The sequence below is a fragment of the Protopterus annectens genome, chromosome 17.part0 (assembly GCF_019279795.1).
Source record: "Protopterus annectens isolate FY-2018-M chromosome 17.part0, PAN1.0, whole genome shotgun sequence".
NCBI classification, from domain to species: Eukaryota; Metazoa; Chordata; order Ceratodontiformes; family Protopteridae; genus Protopterus; species Protopterus annectens.
Window position 1 is genome coordinate 595,524,676 of NC_056751.1, and position 21,833 is coordinate 595,546,508.

At 44.3% G+C, this 21,833-nt stretch overlaps 1 protein-coding gene across 2 annotated transcripts in view; it reads right to left on the reverse strand.

Moving 5' to 3' along the window:
- The window catches only part of TRIM28 (tripartite motif containing 28), a 689,781-nt gene that overhangs the window by 643,563 nt on the left and 24,385 nt on the right, over positions 1-21,833 (reverse strand). For both annotated transcript variants that reach the window (XM_044058953.1, XM_044058952.1), the window contains exon 3: positions 150-303. In XM_044058953.1, coding sequence (XP_043914888.1) covers positions 150-303 — 154 coding nt within the window. The remainder of the gene's footprint in view (positions 1-149; positions 304-21,833) is intronic.

Sequence of the window (21,833 nt, forward strand, 5' to 3'; positions counted from 1 at the left end):
GTATCAACCTGCCTTGCATTAATGTGGAGCTAAAAAGGCACAGAATAAAACAAATTGCAAGCTAAAAATCACTCAACGTGTATTGCACTTTAACCACTCCCATGGCTTGTCAGTCTTTTGTACAAGTGTAAGAAAAAGCATGTAGTTACCTCCAGGCCTGGGGGTTTCTTTCCTCACAGTGTGGTCCTTTGTGAATTTTACCCGCTGATGAGCCTCCACACAAGCATCACAGAGCCATTCCAAGCACTCCACACAATAGCTTGTAGCAGTAGCATTATCCTCACAGCTTGTACAAGACTGCGCCTAGAAGCAAGATTCAGAAAAATCAATGTTCATACAATGCCAAGACAACCTCAAGGGTCCTGTACTATTAAAGTGTAAATATGACCCAACAATCAGTAAGTGTAGGCAAATTAACACACTAAATTGGGCCCAGCACAGACAAGCACACAGTACATCTGCTCCTGGATGCAAGCAGTACCAACATCACTCAAACAAGAAAATTATGAATCCTCAAGATTTGCAGCATAACCTGGGGAGGATGCGTAATTCAAGGCACCCTCACACTCTGATATCAGGGCATGGTCAATCTTATGGAAAGATATCAAGCCACTAATGCACCTCTGGGGATGTTCACACACTGTGGGCAAATGCCAAGTTGCAGTGGGGGGGTACTAAAAATCCTTTGAGGCAATCTTAAGGTGAGTGACCTGCTCCAACTGATCAGTAACTAGAGATTGGGCTTCTCTACCCTTTACAAACTCCTTTATCAGAGGAAGGCTAAATAGGTAATTCTTAAGACTTCATGTCAATGGGCTGTGTAAGCATGTAGACATCCCCAGACAAAATGCTTCAGACACCAGGATGGCAGCCACCATAACCAGAAAAAAAAAACTGAATACCAACATACGTCAGCAATCAAGGCCAGATTTGCAATGAACAGTATTTTGAACTATATGCAGCATGCATCCTACTCATGTGCAATGCCTTTGACAGCTCCCAAAACTTACAGGAGCCAACAAGATAAACTTTCAAGTTAGTATTCCACAACTTCGAAATAACCATTCCAGTCTACCAAGTAGAATGCCAGTAAAGTAGCGTCTCAGAATCAAAAAATAAACTAAAAGAAAATGTAAAGAAAAAAATTTACCAAATAAGAAGCCTGCAGCTGCTTAGCAAAAGCACTACAGTTCCAGCTTTAGTGCAAGAGATGGCTTGCAGTAGAGAAAAAGTACTTAGAGCAGATTAAAAACATTGCAGTATCAACTGCAAAACAAAAGGTAGATTTAAAACAGCTTCATATATAAACAGGTTAGTCAGGGATCAAAATGAACAGTAGCCAACTAGGAGATGGTTCATCGGCAGTTTGAAAAAAGCTGAAGTCTCTTCATGCTCCATCCTCACATTTTTGGAAGGTTTTTTTTACTAAAACTCGAGGGGACTGAAAAGCATATACCCCACGTCATGTCAGTTTGGAAGGGCACATTTGCCTAAAACATTCAATAGTATAAACATGCATAGTAAAGCATCTTCAGTGATTGTTTTGAGGTAGATTCTTCAGTTGTAAGAAATGCAGACATTACAATGTAGAGGGTAGGGCAATATGCAATCCTGCACTGTTGGGATAGGGGGAGAGCGCTCAATGATCATGTAGAGTAGACGTGTTCCGTTACTTTTCTATGGATGACAGTCTGGATTAACGCCCTCTGCCCTCTGCTTACAAGGTTTTTTGTGCAACTAGGTAGGCTTTCAGGGATAAAGTGTAATTAAGAGTTTTCATATAGCAAAGGAGCACTCTGTACAGTAGCTCTTGGCTGCAACTTGCACTATTGTCAGGTTTCCATGAAAACAAGGAGACCACACAAAGGGAATAAACTGAAGTCTGAATAGTCAGAGAAAATAAAAAGGGTACAAGGGCAAGCAATTTTAGTAAAGTACAGTTGTGTACCTACCATAAATGTAGATGTTAGAGTGTTCACACCGCTGCAGTCACTCTTGGGTTATCCTGCCGCCAGGTGGTCCCGCAGTCGGCCTAAGTTCCAAAGTCTTGGTCCAGCGTCAGTTGCTGTCGCTTCTTCCCTGACAGTGTGCCAGGGGGTATACAAGATGATCAGATGCCATTTTCTTCAGTTTCTTGCTCCAGATGTCAGGTGCCACCAACAGATAGGCAATACATATTGCTATATAAAAATATACATCTAAAAATAAAATACCTTCAGTCACAAGCAAATACACCAGAGGTTGTATAGGATAGAAAGGAATAGATAAGTCCAGCTAGTTCAGAGGAGATGGAGGGAGGGTAACCTGGACTGCAGCAGTGTGAACACTAACTGCTACATTTATGGTAGGTACAAAACGGTACCATGTTAGTGTTACACTGCTGCAGTCACTCTTGGGTCGTATCCCAAAGCTAAGGATGGGCGGTGGAACTAAACAGGGTTTGGAGAGGCTAGTAGGCCCTGCAGAACTGCAGTGGCAAAGCCAGCTCTGGTTTTAGAGTATAGAGGCAAGTGATGGTGCTTGGTGAAGGTGTGCACTGAACGCCAAGTTGCAGCCTCCAAAATATCCTTGGTTGGTACCCCTCTGAGGAAGGCTGCTGTTGTAGCCCTGGTGGAATGGGGCCTGATGTTACCAGGTACAGATTTCCCATGGTGTGTGTAGCAGAAATTGATACAATGTCCTATCCATTTTGAAATGGTTTTGAGATGGCTTTTCCTTGAGATCCTGCAGCATAGGATACAAAGAGCTGGTCAGACTTTCTGAAAGCCTTAGTTTTATCCAAGTAACGTAATTGCCTGTGAATGTCCTAAGAGTGTAGGAGCCATTCCCCTTTGTTCTGGGGGTTTGGATAAAAGGTGGGCAAATTGTTTGGTTTAGGGCCACAGTGGATACCAACTTTGACAAAGGGTTAGTTCGTAAAGAGACCACCTTGATGAAAAATGATGAAAGGCTCCACTGCCATTAGGGCCTGTAGTTCCGAGACTCTTCGTGCTGAAGTTATTGCTAGCAGCAGGGCAGTCTACCACGATAGGAACTGTAGATCAGCTGTGAAAGCTGGTTCAAAGGGAAGTGTAAGCTTTTCCAGAACAAAGTTGAGATCCCAAGTTGGTGTTGGTGCTCTCCGGGGTGGTCTTGTGTTCTTAGCCCCTCTGAGGAACTGTCTTAGTAATGGATGTGAAAATATAGGAGGATCCATGTTGTATTGAGCTGAAATAGCAGAGGTGTGGATATTAATAGATAAGGAAAGTCCTTTGTGCAACATCTCAGTTAAATATTGAAGAATAAGGAATATTCGAGAAAGGGGATTTTGGCCTTTAGCCTGGTTCCAGTTGCAGAATCTTTTCCATTTGTCTGAATAGACTTTCCTGGTGGTGGGCCTCCTGACCTCCAGAAGGACGTCCATCACAGCTTTAGAGAGAAGTGTTTGACTGGTTATTTAGGCAATTTGCCATGCAGCCAGATTTAAAGTCTTGAGCTGGCCGTGTAGAATCAGATTGTTTTGCTGAGTGAGCAGGTGAGGAATTGTAGGCGAAATGCATGGTGGGCCTTGAGCCATGTTACTTGGTATTTGATACCAGTGTTGGCGTGGCCAGTCTGGAGCAATGAGTATCATTTGTGGCCTCTCTAATCTGGCTTTCAGCAGCACCTTTGCTAGAAGAGGCAGTGGAGGAAAGGCACACACTGTTTTCCAACTGAATGAGAGGGAGTCCACTTTCCAAGCTAGTGTGGTATGTCCTTGTGCAGAATTTCTGTAGTTGGTAGTTTTGGGGGGGGGGGGGGCAAACAGATGTCTGGACTCCATTTTTGAATCATTGCAAATATTTATGGATCTAGTTTCCACTCGTGAAGATCTGCGATATATTTCTGCTTAGATCTGCCAGTGTGTTTCTTTCCTGGCAGGAATTGCGCTTGTAGTTGAACTTGGTAGGTCAGTGCTGTGTTCCACAAGGTCATTGCTAGTCTGCGCCCCCTTGCTTATGTACCACATCACTGTGGTGTTGTCAGTTTTTATTAGTTGTCCTGGATGTAGGAGGTCCTTGAAAGCTGTTAGGGCATTTTGTACAGCTAGCATCTCTTTTTGCTTGATATATAGATGCCTTTGGTTTGCAGACCATTTGCCCTGAATACACTGTCCTGCCATGTGTGCTCCAAGAATAATCCGAAGCATCTGTTATATAGTTTGCCTGGCTGTGGGTAAGGTAAAAGGCTGACCCTTGTTGAGGTGACATGCCTGAGCCCACCATAGAAACTCCTGTTGAAGGCAGGGAATGAGTGGAAAAATTGTTTCCAAGCTGTGGCGAGTCCATACGCTTTTCAGATACCATTGTAATTTCCTCACATGCAGTTTTGCAAATTGTATTAGTAGTATGCAAGATACCATGAATCCCAAGGCCTGCAGAATTTTTCTTGCAGGGAGTTGGGTCTTTGCCATTTTGAAGTATTGAATGTAGTCTTTGCTAGTCTGGCGTGAGATAAGCCATCTGGGCTGTTTTACTTAAGCTGGCACCCAGGAATAGTGTGTCTTGTGAGGGCACTAGTTTTGACTGTTTACTGTGTACCCTAGGCAACTTGGTAGGTTTTTGACAAACGCCAGATGCTTTAATACAATGTCCTTGCTTTCTGCTTGAATAAGGCAGTCGTCCGGGTATGGATACATTTGAATCCCTCTGTCTGCAGTATGCAATTACTGGTGCCAGGCATTTTGTGAAGACCCTGGGCGCAGTAGATAAGCCAAAGGGCAGTGCAGAGAATTGGCAATGGGTTGAACCTGGAATAAAATCGGAGGTATCTTCTGCAATGGTCTGACAGTGACATGCAGGTATGTCTCCTTGAGGTCCATTACTAGCAAAGCCTTCTTGCCCAGCATGGGAAGAAGTTGCTGTAGTGTTAGCATCTTGAATTTGGGTACTTCCAGGTATGTTTAGAATTGAGAGGTCCAGAATGGGTCTCCAGGCTTTGTCCTTTCGGGAACTAGAAACAGAGTAAAATCCTTGTCCTTGCTCCTGTGTAGGAACCTGCTGAATGGCTCATGTCCATGAGAGCTGAAATTTGCTTTTGAGCCTCTGCCCATTGATTTGGTGGCAGGTTTGGCATTCCTTTTATCCGTGGCAGTGGAACCTGTATCCTTGAGATACAATATTTAGGACCCATTTGTCTTTTGTGATTATGTGCCAATTGTCTGCAGAAAGTGCTAGTCCCCCCCAAGGGAGCTGCCAAGAGGGTTTTGCTTGGTAGTCTAAGGGGCAAGTCATTGTTTGTCTTCTTGTAGTTTGAGACCAGTCTTCTTTTTGGGTTGTGGCACTCCATGGTTGAGTCTGGTAAGAACCTTGTGGCTGGCCTCTGCCTCTTGGGCATCTGTATCTGCCCTCTGGACTGGCAGAAGCTGGAAAGGACCAGTTTTTGGTTGGCCAATTTCTGCTGAAACGAGGTTGAACCTGTAAAAATAATCCTTGACCGTCTGCATAGATTTTGCCTTATCCTCCATTTTCTTTAAAACTTCTTCTGCTTTTACACCAAATAAAACATCCTGCTGTAAGGGTGCATCCAATAACTTTGCTTTAACATGATCAGGTAAAGTTTATTCTTTTAACCAAGCATGCCTACGTATGACAGACCCTGTCACTGCTGCTCTACAAGCTTCCAATGAATCAAATCCACATTGCAAAGTATGTTTTCCCACTTGTTCAGTTGAATGCAACAAATCTTGTCTTTACAATCTGGCTGGTCTTTAAGTGCGAGCATTTTTTGTTTTGAGAGAGATTGTTGATATTTCACCATGTGACAATTTAAGGTCCTCATAGCTAGAGTAGCTGAGGTACATACTTTCCCCATCTGTCTAGTGCTCTAGAATACCTTTCAGAGGGCAGAGGATTTTTAGCAAGAGAGGCCTTGGGACCCTGGGAAATGGTTTCTAGGTCAGCAACAGGGCTTTTACACAGGAATTTGAGAGTCAGGGACTCTGTAGTATCTGTCTGGTTTGGCTGGTGCAGAAGGTAGTGAATCTGGGTTAAGGCTAGATTCTGAATAAACATCCACGATGTCTAACAGGTGGAATTGCAAGTGGTCTGTGCTGGGGTAGTAAAAGGAACGGAGCCTTTTCTTAGAATCAGAGTAATTCTGGCCTTCCCAGTGGAAGTGTTCCCTCATAGTATGCAAGATTTCTCCAAAAAAGAGTAGTCTTCTGGGGGAGATGCAGAAGGGAGAGACTCTTCAGCATCAGAATCTTCATAAGGGGGAAAGGAATATTCCTGTTCCTCAGAAGAGTCTGAGGAAATTGAAACCTGGTCAGAGGAAGAATAGTCCTTCTCCTGCCTTGGCCTTCTATCAGGAGGGGGATGGGAACCCCCATACCCCCGATTATGGTAATTAAGTCTTTAGCATCTGTTTCCTAGGCATGGGGCCTTGTACTTGAGACTGCTGTGCAGTCTTGTTTTAAAAGGAGTTTTCAGTTTTGCATAGGATTGAGAGTGTAGTCTGAAGACTACTTCTACAACTTAAGGCATTTCAACTGCACTGGAATCTCCTTCAGGTATGGAGTCGAAGGGCCTTAAGGTAAAGGTCGTGGAGGCCTAGTAATCTCCGCTTGAGAGTTGGATGTCGCCTAGGGTTCTAAATCAGCAGTAGTCAGAGACTGCGTAGGCACCTCACTGAAAACCGGAGAACCGGCAACTGGCCTAGCAGAGGTCTCAGAGTCGGGTTTGGATTTCAGCTGCCTGTCCTTATCTGTGTTTTTATGCATTCTGGTAGTCTGTTGCTCGACAGCATGGTATTAAATTTCCTACCAAAATGTCAGGCAAAATCAAACAGATGTTTTAATAGTTAAACCTAGCACAAACCAGACAACCTTCGACATAGTGGTGTGGGCCTAGGCAAGGAATACAATAAGAATGAAAGTCCTTATGAGATATTTGCTTCCCACAAGAAACGCAAGAGTTAACTTTTTCTGACATCGGACTGAGGCAAGAAAAGGTTCCCCAATGGGTTACTTAGCTTTATGAAGACTTCAGTCTGAAATTAGATTTGAAAATCTCAGGAGTTTGCCGACCGGCACTTGCGAACTGCTTCTGCTTTGAGCACCGCGTGGCAAGAAAGACTGAAGAAAATGGCGTTAGATGCATTGTACACACCCCTGGTGCACTGTTGTCAGGGAAGAAGCGACAGCAACAGACGCCGGACCAAGACTTTGGAACTCGGGCCGACTGCGGGACTGCCTGACAGCAGGATAACCCAAGAGTGATGACTGCAGCACATCTGGGTTATCCTGCTGGCAGGCTACCCGCAGACTGCCTGAATTCCAAATCTAGGCCCGGCATTGGTTGCTGTCACCTCCTCCCTGAAGTCAGTGTGCCAAGGGTATAAAAGATGCAGCAGACGCCATTTTCTTCAGTTTCTTGCCCCAGATGTCAGGTGCCCCCAAAAGGGTAGGCTAAAAATATGTCTATAAAGCAGGCATACACCAAGTAACAAGTTTCCATCTACAAGCAAATACACCATAGGTTGTATAGTATAGAGAAGTACAGATAAGGGGGGTGGAGGGTGGGTAACCTGAACTGCAACAGTGAATACACTAACATCTACATTTATGGTAGGTGCACAACTGTACTATGTTCATAGTGTTTTAATGTTGCAGTCATTACAATTGGGTTGAATCCCAAAGCTAAGGTTGGGAGGCTGGAACTAAATAGAATTAGGAGCAGCTAGGAGGCCCTGCAGGACTGCAGTGGCAAAGCCTGCCCTGGATTTGGAGTAGAGTGGTAATGCTTTGTATATATATATAAAAAAAAAAAAAAAAAAAAAATGTGCACTGAACTCCAGGTTGCAGCCTCTAAAATGTGTCTTTGGTTGGCACTCCTCTGAGGAAGGCTGAAGTGGCTGCTGCTCTGGTTGAATGTGGCCTAATGCCTTTAGGCACCGATTTGCCATGTTGAGAATAGCAGAAAGGAATGCAGTGACCTATCCTCTTTGAAATAGTCTGCTTTGAGATAGCAATTACTGGCAGCATATGCTGCAGGATCACAAGGAAAAGCTCAGTCTTTCTGAAAGACTTGGTTCTGTCCAAGTAGAAGCGCAGCTGTCTGTGCATGTCCAAAGAATGCAAAAGTTTCACCCTTTTTCTGTGGGTTGGGATAAAAGGTAGGCAAATTAATAGATTGGTTGAGGGCCACAGTGGACACTACCTTTGGCATAAATGTGGGGTTTGTCTTTAGAGAAACCCTATCTGGATGGAAAATAAAGTTCCACAGCCATGAGTGCTTGTAGCTCAGACTCTTCTTGCAGAGGTTATTGCTAGAAGCAGAGCTGTTTTTCCATGATAAAAATTTTATCTGTTTTAGCGGCTGGCTCAAATGGAGGCAGAGTGAGTTTTTCCAAGACTCCATTGAGGTCCCATGCAGGTATTTGTGATCTCCTTGGAGGCAGTAAGTTTTTGGCTCCTCTGAGGTACTGCCTTAAAAGGATGAGGAAAAAATAGGTGGCTCTGTATTGCAATGAGCTGAAATGGCAGAGGCATGAATCTTAATTGAATGGCTGCCCCTTGTTGTGGTGACAGGCCTTTGCCCATCAAAACTCCTGTTGCAGGCAGGGAATGAGTGTAATCTTTTCCAGGCTATGGCAATATTGAGTCCAAACACTTTAGATACCATTGTAGGTTCTCTCACATGCAGTCTTGCATATGGAACTAGCAGAATGCAAGATGCCATGAAGCCCAAAGCCTGCAGAATTTTTCTTGCAGTTAACTGGGTGTTTGTTGCCAACATTCTGAAATAAGCAGTCAGTTGCCTTTGTCTCGCGCGAGACAAGCCATCTGGGCAGTTGCATTTAAACTTGCACCCAGGAACATCATCTCTTGAGAGGGTACAAGTTTTGATTTATTTTTGTTTACTGTGTACCCTAGGCATGTTAATCTTTTTACAAATGCCAGATGCTGTAGTAGTATGTCCTTGTTCTCTGCTAGAATAAGGCAGTCGTCCAAGTAAGGGGTATATATTTGGATTCCTCTGTCTGCAAAATGCAATGACTTGTGCCAGGCATTTTTTGAAGACCCTGGGCGCAGTAGATAAGCCAAAGGGCAGTGCAGAGAATTGGTAGTGCATCGAGCCAGCTATGAATCTGAGCTATCTTCTGCATGATTGACTGGGACATGCAGGTATGCCTCTTTTAGCTAAAGTTACAAGCCAAGCCTTCTTGCCCAGCTTAGGCAGAAGCTGCTGCAGAATCAACATTTTGAATTTTGGAATATCCAGGTATGTGTTTAGAGTAGATAGGTCCAGTATTTGTCTCCAGGCCTCGTCTTTCTGGGCACAAAGAAAAGTCTTGCTGTGGTACCTTGCCCCTGCTCTTGCTGTGGTACCTTGCCCCTGCTCTTGCTGTGGTACCTGCTGATTGGCCCTCATGTCCATGAGAGAAGAAACCTGCTTTTGTGCCTCTGCCCAATGATTTTTTTGGCAGGTCTGGCATACCATTTGGCCTTGCCAGGGTGTGAAGTGGAACCTGTAACCTTGTGACACTATGTTAAAGACCCATTTGCCCTGGGTGACTAGGTGCCAATTGAGAAAAAAGTGCTAGCCTTCCCCCTAAAGGTGCTATCAGAAGTTAAGTGCTTGGTGCAGGCAGGGGGAAATCATTGGGACTGTTACCTGTATGGCTGCAATTTGTCTTCTCCGCTTTTGGAGGTAGAAAAGCCCCATTGTTTAGACCTGTATGAGCCTTGGATTTGGGATCTGCCTCTGTGGCCTGACACTGGAAAAGACCAATTCTTTGCAGGCCAGTGTCTGCTAAATCTTGAAGGCTGTACCTGTAAGAAATCCTTGACCGTTAGCATACAGTTGGCTTTGTCCTCCATTTTCAACACCTCTTCTGCTTTAACACCAAACAAGGTATCATGCTGTAATGGAGCATCTTGCTTTAACATGATCAGGCAGATTCTGTTCCTTTAACCAAGCATGCCTCCGAATTACAGAACCCATAACAGTGGCTCTGCAGGAGGCCTCCAAAGAATCAAAACCACATTCATTGTAAAGTATTGCATGCAGCTGAACACGTTGGAAAGCATAAATCCTGCATTTCTTCATTTTCTGCACATTCCGAATTTGTCAACATTTTCTGTTTAAGCAGTGACCATGCACTGCTGATATTTAAGCATATGAAACTGAATTTAAAGCCCTTATAGCCAAGGTAGCAGAAGAGTAAATCTTTTTTCCCCCCCTCTCTCCAGTGCCCTGGAATCTGTCAGAGGGCTAGGGTTTTTGTGGTGGAAGCCTTGACCCCCTTGGGACCCTGAGAGATAGTCCCTGGGTCATCAGTGGGGTTTAAAAAAAAAATTGTGGGAGTCTGGAACCCTGTAGTATCCGTCTGACTAAACAGAAGCTGGAAGTAAGGAGTCAGACTGGACTTTGAAAATACATCTACAATATCTAGCACAGGTGGAAGAGCAAGGGGCCTGTATTGAGGCAGTAAGAGTCTGAGCCTTTTCTTAGAGTCTGAATAATCTTGGCTCTCCCGGCGGAAATGCTCCCTCATGGTATGCAGTGTTTCCCTAAAAGAATAATCTTCAGGAGAAGCTGAGGGGATAGATTCTTCAACATCAGAATCCTCATGAGGAAGAGAGAGTATTGCTGATCAGAAGAGGAATCTGATGAAATGGAAACCTGATCTGAAGATTCATATTCTCTTGCCTAGATGAAAACCCTGATAAAAATAATCAGGGTCTTCTGTCATTTTGAGCAATTTTTTTTTTAGGCATGGAGGCCTGTCCATGGGGCTGTTTTACCAGTTTTGTCTTTAAAGCTGCTTTAGTCTTTGCCTTTGAAGCAAAAGTAGTTTTAACAAATTATGTAGGCCTGAAAACGCCCTCCGAAGCAGATGCCTGCTCAGCGGCTCTGGAAACCATTCCCTCAGATGGGTCCGAAGGTCCAATACCTAGAGTTTCTGTAGGCCTGGTTGACTTCACGTGAGAGTCTGTATTGGCCTGCAGCTCTAAAGTAGTGGTTGTCAGGGGATGCGAAAGTGCCTCACTGAGAACTGGCGACTGGCCTAGAAGCCTCATTGGTTTTGGACCTCTGATGCCTGTCCTTTCCTTGCTTTGCATTTTTTTAAACTCCGGTAGTTGGCTGTTCCGACAGCATTATTATGATTAAATCTTCTGCCAAAGTAATGAAATGCAAAATCGTACAGACGCTTGGTGCGTTGGTTAAATCTAGCACAAAACCAACAACTAGCAATGTCGTGGTCAGGGCCTAGGCAAGGAATGTAGTAAGAATGAAAATCCTTAAGGAGGTATTTGCTTCCCACAAAAATACAATCAACTTTTTCTGACATCGGTCTGGAGCAAGAAAAAGGAACTCAACTTTAGTCACTGCATACAACTAGAAGTGTACAATTTAGCTTTAAAGATAACCAGTGCACTTTAAAAGCTAGAAGTTAGTTTCCTGAAAGAATACAGACTAACATCTGGGAGTAAAACACAAGGATGAACAGCAATTAGTGGAAGCAAGAGTAGAGACTATTTGCCTAACCTAAATCTAAGTTTATCTATGCTACATCAGGACGAAGCTGTCAAACTGGGACAATTGTTCCAATCAGGAGGATTCAACCCACAACTGTATAGTGCCTTTAACAGTATGGGTGTTGGGGTTTAAATAAAAAGCTTGAAAGTGTGACAGGTTCAAATTGGAGAGGGGGGGGGGGACACCACACCCTGTATATAAAAAAAGGACGCACTTGCCAAGCTTTAGTGGCTGCATGCAACAAGCTGGAGACAGACGTGAAAAGACGGGAAAAGAAAAAACTAACAGGTGGGAATAAAACAGTGTTTTCCCCAATTCATCATCAAATGTGAATGGTCTCAGGTTCAGAAAAAAAAAACACAATTAAACGCATAGTGGAACTAGCAATTTTAAGAACTTAAATGTAAAATCAATATATAGGGTTTGAGAATGGATAACATCTCTTTCAAAATTCTTATGCTCCACAATCAACTTTCAGCAGGGATTACTTCTAGGGGAGGACTGAATTTTTTTGCAACAGTGAGGGATGTATCTGGGGGACCCAGAAGGGAAAATGTGACAAGGAGACAGACCAGAGATATGACTTGGAAGGTAGAAAGGGCTGCTGCCAAACTCACATGTAACGAAAATAGGCAGCAATTACAGATTCAGAAATTTTATGAAAAAAAATTTTTATAAAAGCATGGCAACGGGAAATAAAAAAAAAAAAAAAAAAAAAGACTTTCATACTTATGAAGACAACCATGTTGAAGCTAGAAGAGTTTCAATAAGAATAAATAGTGACAATCTGTGAAGTCTCCAGAAAGGGATGGTAGGATGCAGTGAAAGAAAGTACAGTTGTGTACACTTACCATAAATGTAGATGTTACGAGTATATTCACTGCTGCAGTTCTAACCAAGGGGTTATCCAGCTCCCAGTAACCCTTGATCAGCCAGAAAACCAAAGGTAAGTAATGTTAGTAGTCTGTTGTAAAGGATGTCAGAGCATTGGAAAGGATGTCAGGGCATCGGATACAAAAGGAGGCAGCCGTCACATCCTCAGTACCTTGCCTTAACAGTCATAAGCCCCCAGAAAACAAGACTTAAGTCAAATTTAGCCTGTACCTTAGAAAAAAAGAGAAAAGGGGGAAGGAGGGAGGGAAAGCAGGACTGCAACAGTGATGCACCAACATCTACATTTATGTAAGTGTACACAACTGTACTATGTTCATAGTGTTTTCACTGTTGCAGTACTAACCAATGGATTGATTACCAAAGCCCAGAGAAGAGGGAGGAACCACCAACAGAATCAAGGACTGGAGATAATGCCCTGCAGAACAGCAGTGGCAAACCCTGCCCTGGCTCTTGAAAACAAAGGCAAATTATAATGCTTTGTGAAAGTCTGAACAGATCACCATGTGGCAGCCTCCAAAATGTCTTTAGTAGGAACATCCCTTAAAAGGCTGCAGAAGTGGAAATGCACTCACAGCACTTTAAAAATGGAGAACATAGATATCAGTGCAGTGACCGAGACCTGGTTCAAGGCTCCAGAGAGCACCCCTGCACTACCAGGCTATAACTCATACCACACTTTTCGGCCATGTAACCTGGCCAGGAATACCAAAGGCAGAGATGTGTCCATATTCATTAAGCTTATCCACACCTCCAGGCTAGTTGCTCAGCATAACGCAGCAGAGGTTATCCAAGTGCAACTAACTCTGGGCAAAACTGCAATCCAAATTGTAGCTTGCTACAGATTGCCCACTATATTCCCTAGTTGCCCACTATTCCCTAGTATTCCCACTCTTGACATACAGGAAAATATTAGGGTTCAACCAAACACCCTAATAATGGGCAAATTTCAACTACCCGACCATTAACTGGGAAAACTACTCTTGTACCAACTCCTTCGCTAAACGCTTTCTGAAATTCTTAACTCCAGTGCCCTGGATCAGCTTATCCACACCCCCACCAGGAGCAACAATATCTTAGACCTAGTCATTACCAACACGAGTGACTGGTGTTCCACACCTGAAGTAAACGCCTCATTGGTCCGATCAAACCATAAGCTAATTACCCTAGATATCCAGATCATGTCCCCATTAAGGAAACTACAGTAAAACATTTTTCCTAAGCCAACTTCATGCTTAAGACAGAAGTGGTGAACTTTGACACCCATGCAGATGGACAATACAGTTAAGACTACTGAATCCCAGACAATTCCACTGGAAGCTAATCTGGTGGTCCCCTGCCATAAACTGTATAACGGAAGGAGGAAACTTTCAAAATAAAAAAGGGTAAAATCCCATGACTGGAGGACCTCCTGTCAGCCTCAGTAAGAAGCTGCGATCCCTGATGAATCCTCCAAAGCTAGTTACAAAAAGCGCCACCGATTTTTAAAGGCAACCACAAAGCATTCTATAGCCATGTCAAGAATCTCACTGGCACTCAGATCTGCTCAGAGTTACAGCACAATGGCACTATATACAGACCCAATTGATACTGCCAGCATCCTTGCAGATGGGCTCTTCAGGGGGTGAGAAGGGGCAAAATTAGCACTGAACCTCTATGCCAGGCTACATTCTACACGAACTACAGAACAAACTGGCACCCCGCCGCCAGCTTTGTGCCTGCTGAAAGGTGCACAGCAACAGTTATCCCACTCCACAAGGGGGGGCACCAGACCCCAGGAACTACCACTCCATTAGCCTGGTCTGCAAGGCCATGGAACTTGTAAACAAAGACATGGGTAATCTCCAAACTCTGGATCCTACCCAGTTTGGGTTTGTAAAAGGCAAATCAGGTCTCCTAAACCTGACAAGACTTCACTGAAGCAGTCACCAAAGCTGTAGATGAGGGTAAGGTGGTTCACACAGCCTATCTAGATCCTGCCTAGGCTAACACCACCCCCCACTCTGGAATTATAGATAAACTCACTCAACTAGCTATAAATCCCTATGTCACAGATGGGTTGCCAACTGGCTCACTAAAAGAACCCATACTGTGAAAGCAGCAGACTCAAAAATCAGACTTCAGACCAGACACAAGTGGAGTACCACAGGGTTTAGTCCTGGGTCCTCTCCGGTTTGGTATCTACTTCTCTGAAGTAGAGGCAAACACAGAAGGTCTTTGGCCAATGAAGTTCAGATGACTGCAAACTAGGAGCCATAATTGAAACTCCTACAAAAGGTTCTCCTAGAGACAGATGCCTGGTGTCAAAGCCATGGCCTCAAGTTCAATGCCAAAAAGTCACCCCCCTTTGGTAAAAACTCTGTACCCCTGAACTAAAGCAGGTAGTATACTTAACACCGAAAGTGTGATGAGACCTTGGGACACAGGTGGGCAGTAGTCTCCTTTGATAATCACATCACTACAGTAGTCAGGAAATCCTACGTGGTACACATCACAAAAGGTTTCTCATCGGGGGGGGGGGGGAGTCATCGTTCCCCCTACTCAGACTACAACGCTCCTTTTTATATGTACCTCAAGACAAACTGGAAAGGCCGCTGAGATACCTCAAAGAGGATTACCGGCCTCAAACAGATGCTCTACGCAGACAGTCTCAAAACTCCAGCTTTACTCCATCGCATATCGCCTACTCGGAAGTGATCTCTGCCTAACAAAGCTCTCAAACCCAGAGCTGTTGGACATGCTGTAGAGGTAGATGCAGCCCTGGTGGAATGTGATGATCTTCCCAGTGGGGTCTGTTTTCCATGGCGCTTATAGCAGAAATTAATGCAATGGGCTATCCATTTAGAAATTGCTTTGAAATGGCCTTCCCTTCTACCCCTGCAGCAAAACCAACTAGCAACAGTCCTGTCCAAATAAAATCTAAGTTGTCTGTGCAGAATTTATTTTGTCGATTCAGGAAAAAGTTCGGCAAATTAATGAACTAATTTAGGGCCACACTAGACACCACCTTGGGAATAAAAGGACTGGCCCTGAGAGAAGCTCTGTCTGCATGGAAGATTATGAAGGGGTCCACTGCCATGAGGGCCTGTAATTCAGACTCTTCTTGCTGAAGTGATGACTAGAAGGAAGGCTGTTTTACAAGAAAGGAATTTCAACCCTGCAGTTGCAGCTGGTTCAAGTGTGGGGGGTGAGCATTTCCAATACAAAGTTATGGTCCCAGGCTGGAGTAGGGGCTTGCCTGGAGGGGGGTACATTTTTAGCCCCTCTGAGGAATTGCTTTAACAGGGGTGGTTCGGTATTATGTGCTGAAATTGCAGAGGCATGAATTTTAATTGATTAGAAGGTTAGGCCCTTGGAGCATTTCTGTAAAGTACTGAAGATTATGATGTAAACTTGGCACATTAGTGCCCCATACCCTCTGTCTGGCTCCAGGAATAGTATCTTTTCCACTTTCAGCATAATATTTTCTAGTACTAGGTCTCCTTGCTTCCAGAAGGACATCTAGCACCTGCTTACCACCGAGGGATGCTACTGGAGAGCTCAAGGAATTAGCCAGGCTGCAAGGTTCTGGGTTTGAAGCAGATGGTGCAGGCCATGAACCCCACCGCTTGCAAAATTTTCCTTGCAGACAACTGGATCTTTGTGGACAGCAGTTTGAAGTAGGTTGTCAAACTGGTTTCTCTGACATGAGGTAAGCTGCAGGGGAAGTTGTGTAAGCTTGCTCCTAGGAATACAACCTGTTGGCAGGGTACTAGAAGAGATTTTCATTTATGGTGTACCCCAGCAAGGTTAGAAGTTTTACGAATGCCAGATGTTTTAAAGCATGTCCTGGCTTCCTGCCTGAATCGTCCAGATATGGGTATATTTGAATATTTCTCTGCCTGCAAAATGCAATGGCTGGAGTAAGACACCGAATACCCTGGGTGCAGTAGATAAGCCTAAGAAAGTGCAGAGAACTGATAGTGCATGGTGCCTGCCCTGCAAGATTCCCTTATTGGAGTCCAAGGTTGCCAACCAGGCATCTTTGCCTAGCATAGGAAGCAGCTGCTGAAGTGTTAGCATTTTGAATTTTGGATTACCAAAGAGGTGTTTAGAATAAAGAGGCCCAGGATAGGATGCCAGCAGCTGTCTTATGGGTACCAGGAAAAGTCTTGAATAAAAACTTTGTCCCCTTTTTTCTTCTGGGACAGGTTGAATAGCCCTGACTTACAGAACCTGCTGTTAAGCATCTGCTTGCTGATTTGGGGGTAGGTCTGGCTAACCGTTTGGGGTTGTAAGGGTGTGGAAGTGGAATCTATCCTTGGAAAACTACATTCAAAACCCATGGGCAAGCTTTCCTCCTAAGGGAGCAGGCAGTTGAGCAGTGCTTGGAAGGGTTAAGGAAGTCTGACATTTTTTCCAGGGGGGGGGGGGTCTTGCTACTTGCTTTGGAAGTGGGAACCCCCACTGCTTAGGCGAACCCCCACTGCTTAGGCCTGTGCGCAGCCTGACTGTAAACCTAGGTGGTCTGCTGTTCCTGGGTTTGGACTGAAAAGGCCTGGAAGAGACTGGAAAAGACCAATTTTTTGAAGGCCAATGCATACTACATCTGGGAGGCTGTACTTGCAGGAAATCTCAGTTTGCATAGATTTAGCTTTTTCCTTCATCTTTTTGGAGGACTTCTGCTTCGTTGCCAAAACGGGCAGTCTTGGTTTAATGGAGCATCCAGTAATTTAGCTTTAACATGATCTGGCAAGTTTTGCCCCTCAAGCAAAATGCAGTCAGGAATAAACATCATTTTCTGTTATAGTCCCACAATACAGTGCAGATTAACATATGAAACTGGCAATTTAAGGCCCTAATGGCCAAAGCAGCAGATGTGTATACCGTCTTACCTCATCTGTCAGTGTCTCCATCAGAGTGGGTAGGATTTTTGGCAGCAGTAGCCTTAATGCCCTTTAGTCCTTAGAAAATGGTCTCTGGATCCGCAGTAGGATTCTTGAAGAGGAACGAGAGTCAGGTACTCTAATACCAGTCAGGTTTTCTGGGAGCTGGAGGTAGTGTCGGGGGCCAGGTGGATTCCAAGAAGGCATCATCCACAATGTCCAAAACAGGAGGGATAGCTGAAGGCATGTGCCAAGGGAGGAGTAAGAATTCCCCAAGCCTCTTTTTGGAGTCAGCAATCCTGGCTTTCCCAGCAGAAAAGCTAGAGTGTGCAAGGTTTCACCAACAGAAAATTCTTCTGGAGGGGAAGCAGAGGGAATTGAATCCTTGATCAGAATCCTCATAGGTAGATAAGGGCAAATCTTGGTAATTTCAGAATCTGATCAGAAGAATCAAGAAGAAAATCAGTTCTAGGTCTGAGGGGGAAGGCTGGCTTCCCCATATGGTATTCAGCCATTCCAAGCATTAGGCATATGGGCCTGACCATGCAGTTTAGACAGTTTTCTAGGCGTGGGTCGAGTTTTAGGCCTGGATGAAGAGGAAATCTGTTTAAATGCAAATCTGCAAGCTTGCATACACCCTCAGAAGCTGGTGCCTGCACAGAAGCTCCGGATCCATCTAAGGTAGACACATCCACAGGTTCCATAGTCTAAGCATCTTTCAGAATACCTGACTCCGAATGGGTCTCAGTTGAGGACTGCGAATCTGAAGTAGCGGGTATCAGGGGCAGCAAAAGGAGTACTGGCGACTAGCATAAACGGAAGCATTGTCGGCAGCTTTGGAGCTATGCAGTCTTTATCCTTACTTGTTTTTGGAATATCAGTCTAATGGCTTACTGAAGCAATTTCTGGATAGTAAAAGAACCAAAATAATTTCCTACAAAAAGACTACGAATAGTTCGGGGGTTGAATAAGGCACAAAACAGACAGCAAGGGACACTGGTCTGGGCCTAAGCAAGGAATGCAGTACGAATGAAAGTCTGAAGCATCTGCTTTCCACAGGTAAGCATTAACTTTGACATTGGTTAAGAGCAAGAAAAAGATCCCCAACAGGGTACTTGGCTTTTTCAAAGATTTTGATTCTGAAACTTGAAAAAAAATTCAGGAGTTTGTCGACTGGCACTTGCCAACTGTTTCAGGCACTGTGTGGCAAGACAGACTAATGTAATGGAGTCGGCATGTTTTATACCAGACATGGAAGAGAGCATGCAATGCAGGAATCAGACTCTGGTATTCAGGCCAGCTGAGGGCTACCTGCAGGCAGATAACCTGTAATGACTGCAACAGTGAAACATGATCAAAAATTAATCCACTTAGAAATGGTTTAGAAATAGCCTTGCCCTGGGCTCCAGGTGCAAAGCTGACCAATAACTGTGCTGATTTCCAAAAGGCCTTTAGTCCTGTCCAAGTAAACTGAGCAGTCTATGCACATCGAGAAAGGACACTCTCACCTCTATTATTACAAGGATTAGGAAAGGTAGGAAGGTGTATGGACTGATTGAGAGTCAGGCTAGAAACTACCTTGGGCACAAAGGAGGGATTGGTTCTCAGTGATCTTATCTGCATGGAAAAGAAAAGGCTCCACAGCCAAAGCATGAAGCTCAGTTATAGCCAAGTGGAAGGCAGTCTTCCATGAGATAAATTTTAAATCTGCAGTGGCAGTTGGCTCAAAAGGAGGAAGCAAGTTTCTCTAGAACAAAATTAAGATCCCAGGCTGGAGTAGGCAGCCTTCTGGGAGGTTTTAAATTGTAAGCACCTCTGAAAAACAGAGAAAATGGGTTGTTCAAAACAATGAGCAGAAATGGCTGAAGCATGGATCAATAAAAGGAAAAAGACCACCCTGAAGCAAATCAGCCAGGTATTCCAGGATCAGAAGAGTAGGCTGAGAGATTTCTCTCTAGCCTGCATCCAAAGAGAATCTTTCCCCATTTGCCAGCATAAAAAAAAAAAAAAAAAAAAAACACTTCCTAGTGCTAGGCCTCCATCACGTCAATCTGCTGGGGAAAGGGAAGAAAAATCACAATGAGCCATGCTGCCAAATGGAGACACCAAATACATAGAATGTTCCCCGTTCCTGAACCAAAAGATCTGGCTTCAGAGAAGATGCCAAGGAGGAAATTGGGACACTACGAAGCAGTGGATGCCAATATTGCATGGGCCAGTGCAGAGCTATGAGAGTAGTCCCTGGTCATTTGTCCCTGATCTTCAATACTCTGGGAAGAGGGAAGGACAGAGCATCCACTTTCCAGGGTCTGCTGTGATGCTGTCTGGTGCAAAAAAAGGTAGAAGATGGTTGTCTTGAGGAGAAAAGATCCACTTGGAGTGCCCAAACGTTGAATGATGCTGGAAAAAACTGCACTGTTCAACTGCCACTCGTGAGGAATCCCAGAGCTTGCTGGGACAGGTTTGCCATGTCCTTGAACAATTGTCTGCTTCTCCTTTGTGAGATACATCTGGGTGGCTGGCTGTGTTCAGACTCACTCCCAGGAATGTTCTTTGGATGGCACCATTTTAGATTTTTTCCACATTGAGTGTATAACCCAGGGAACAGAGAAGTCTTTGCAAATTCTAGATCCTTTAAACAACTTTTCCTTAGAATTTGCTTGAATCAGACAGTCGTCTGAGTACAATTGCATCTGAATTTTCTTCTGCCTGCACAAAGCAACGACTGGAGCCAGGCACTTTGTGAAAGTTTGAGAGCAGTAGATAAGCCAAACGGCAGCGCAGAGAATTGATGTTGCTTATCCACCCTGAAATGAAGGTACTGCCTGCAACTTTCCCTGATAGGGATGGGCAGATAAGCCTCTGAGATCCAACGTTACCAGCCAGGAATCCTTTTCTAACATTGGCAGCAACTGATGCAGATGGAGCATTTTGAACTTTGGAATCAAGAAAAAGTTCAGGATAGATAGGATGCCAGGTGCCTTTTTTTTGGAACTAGGAAAAGTCTGGAAGAGAAACCCTGGCCTACCTGCTGAGCAGGAACATATTCTATTGCTCCTAGATGAACAGACAAAATGTGCTTTTCCTACTTCTGCCCTTTGGTTTGGAGGAGTGTCCAGGAATCCTTTGGATACTAGAAAGGTGTGGAAAGACACTTGTGTCCTAGGGATACAGTTCTGAGTACACATTTGTTATCCGTGATGCTGGCCTAGACAAGGGCCAACCTTCCCCCTGAAGGACTCTCCAGACAGGCAGAAGTTTGACAGTCATTGAGAATGTTTAGATTGAGAAGCAGGCTTGGAACGTCCCACCTTGGAAGAGGAAGCCTGCCAGTGCTTAGACCTTGAGGGGTTAAGCCACCTGTCCCCCTAGATGATTTGTAACCTCTAGTCCCAGAACGGCAGTGTCTGCTAGTATCCGGGAACGTCCAACTCTTAGAAGGGCAATTCCTGCAAAAAAGTGAGGCTGAACTTGCAGAAAGTCTGTCTGCATAGACTTGGCCTCAAGTCTTCCATCTTCTTGAGCACTTCCTGTTTTGCTGCCAAAAAGACTTGTGCAAAGGTACATCTCAAAGCTTAGCCTTGACAAGCTCTGGTAGGGGGTTGCTCCCTGAGCAAAGCGTGCCTTAAGAGCCAGTAGCCATACAGGAGGCTTCTAAAATGTCAAAACCACAATTTAATGAAGGTTTGACAAAATGACAGAATTCAGCAAATCCTGCTTAGCCTTACTCTTCAACTGAGGCACACTTGCTATCCTAGACTTAATAGCTTCCAAGTTGTGCTGCTGGTACTTCAGCATATGAAAGACAATTAGTAGACCTAATAGCAAGATTGGCAGAGGTATAAACCTTTTTATCCCACCTATGTAGGTTCCTAGATTCCCTGTCAGAAGGAACATGATTGTTGGTAACAGTAGCCTTAACTCAAGTTAGGGCCTTGAGAAAACCTCTGGATCAGCCAGACAGATTCCTGAAAAGAAACAAATGAGAGACTATATTAGTACCCATCAAGTTTCCTGGGAGCAGGAGGAACAGAATTTGGAGTAAAGGAATTTTCCAGAAAAACATCAACCACTTCCAACACAGGTGGAATAGCCAAAGGCTTATGCTGAGGCAAATCCAGAAACTCCCCAATCTTTTTCTTAGGAAGGGGATAATCCTGACTTTCCCCATTTTAAAAAGTGTTAGTGTATTTAAAGTATCACCAAAAGAAAAATCTCCTGGAGTTGAAGCAGAATGGATGGACTCCACTGTCTCAATCCTCAAAAGCAGAGAAAGCTTGAGAAACTTTAACAGAAATGCTAGAAGTATCAACCGGAAAAAAAGGACCTCGAGACACATCCCTACTTTTTGAAAGAGGCGGCTGTGAACCCCTAATAAGAATCAAATGGTCAGCCATTTTAACCATTTGAGAATGATGGAATGAGAGGAACCTCGAACCCGCTTCTTCACAGACTTATGACAGGAAGCTTTACATGCAAGTCTAAGGGCTCAGGAGGCCTGGCAACCGCCAAAGTTGCAGCTGAAGTAGTCAATATAAGCTTGCTGTCTGAACAAAGAATGGAGGTCTGACAC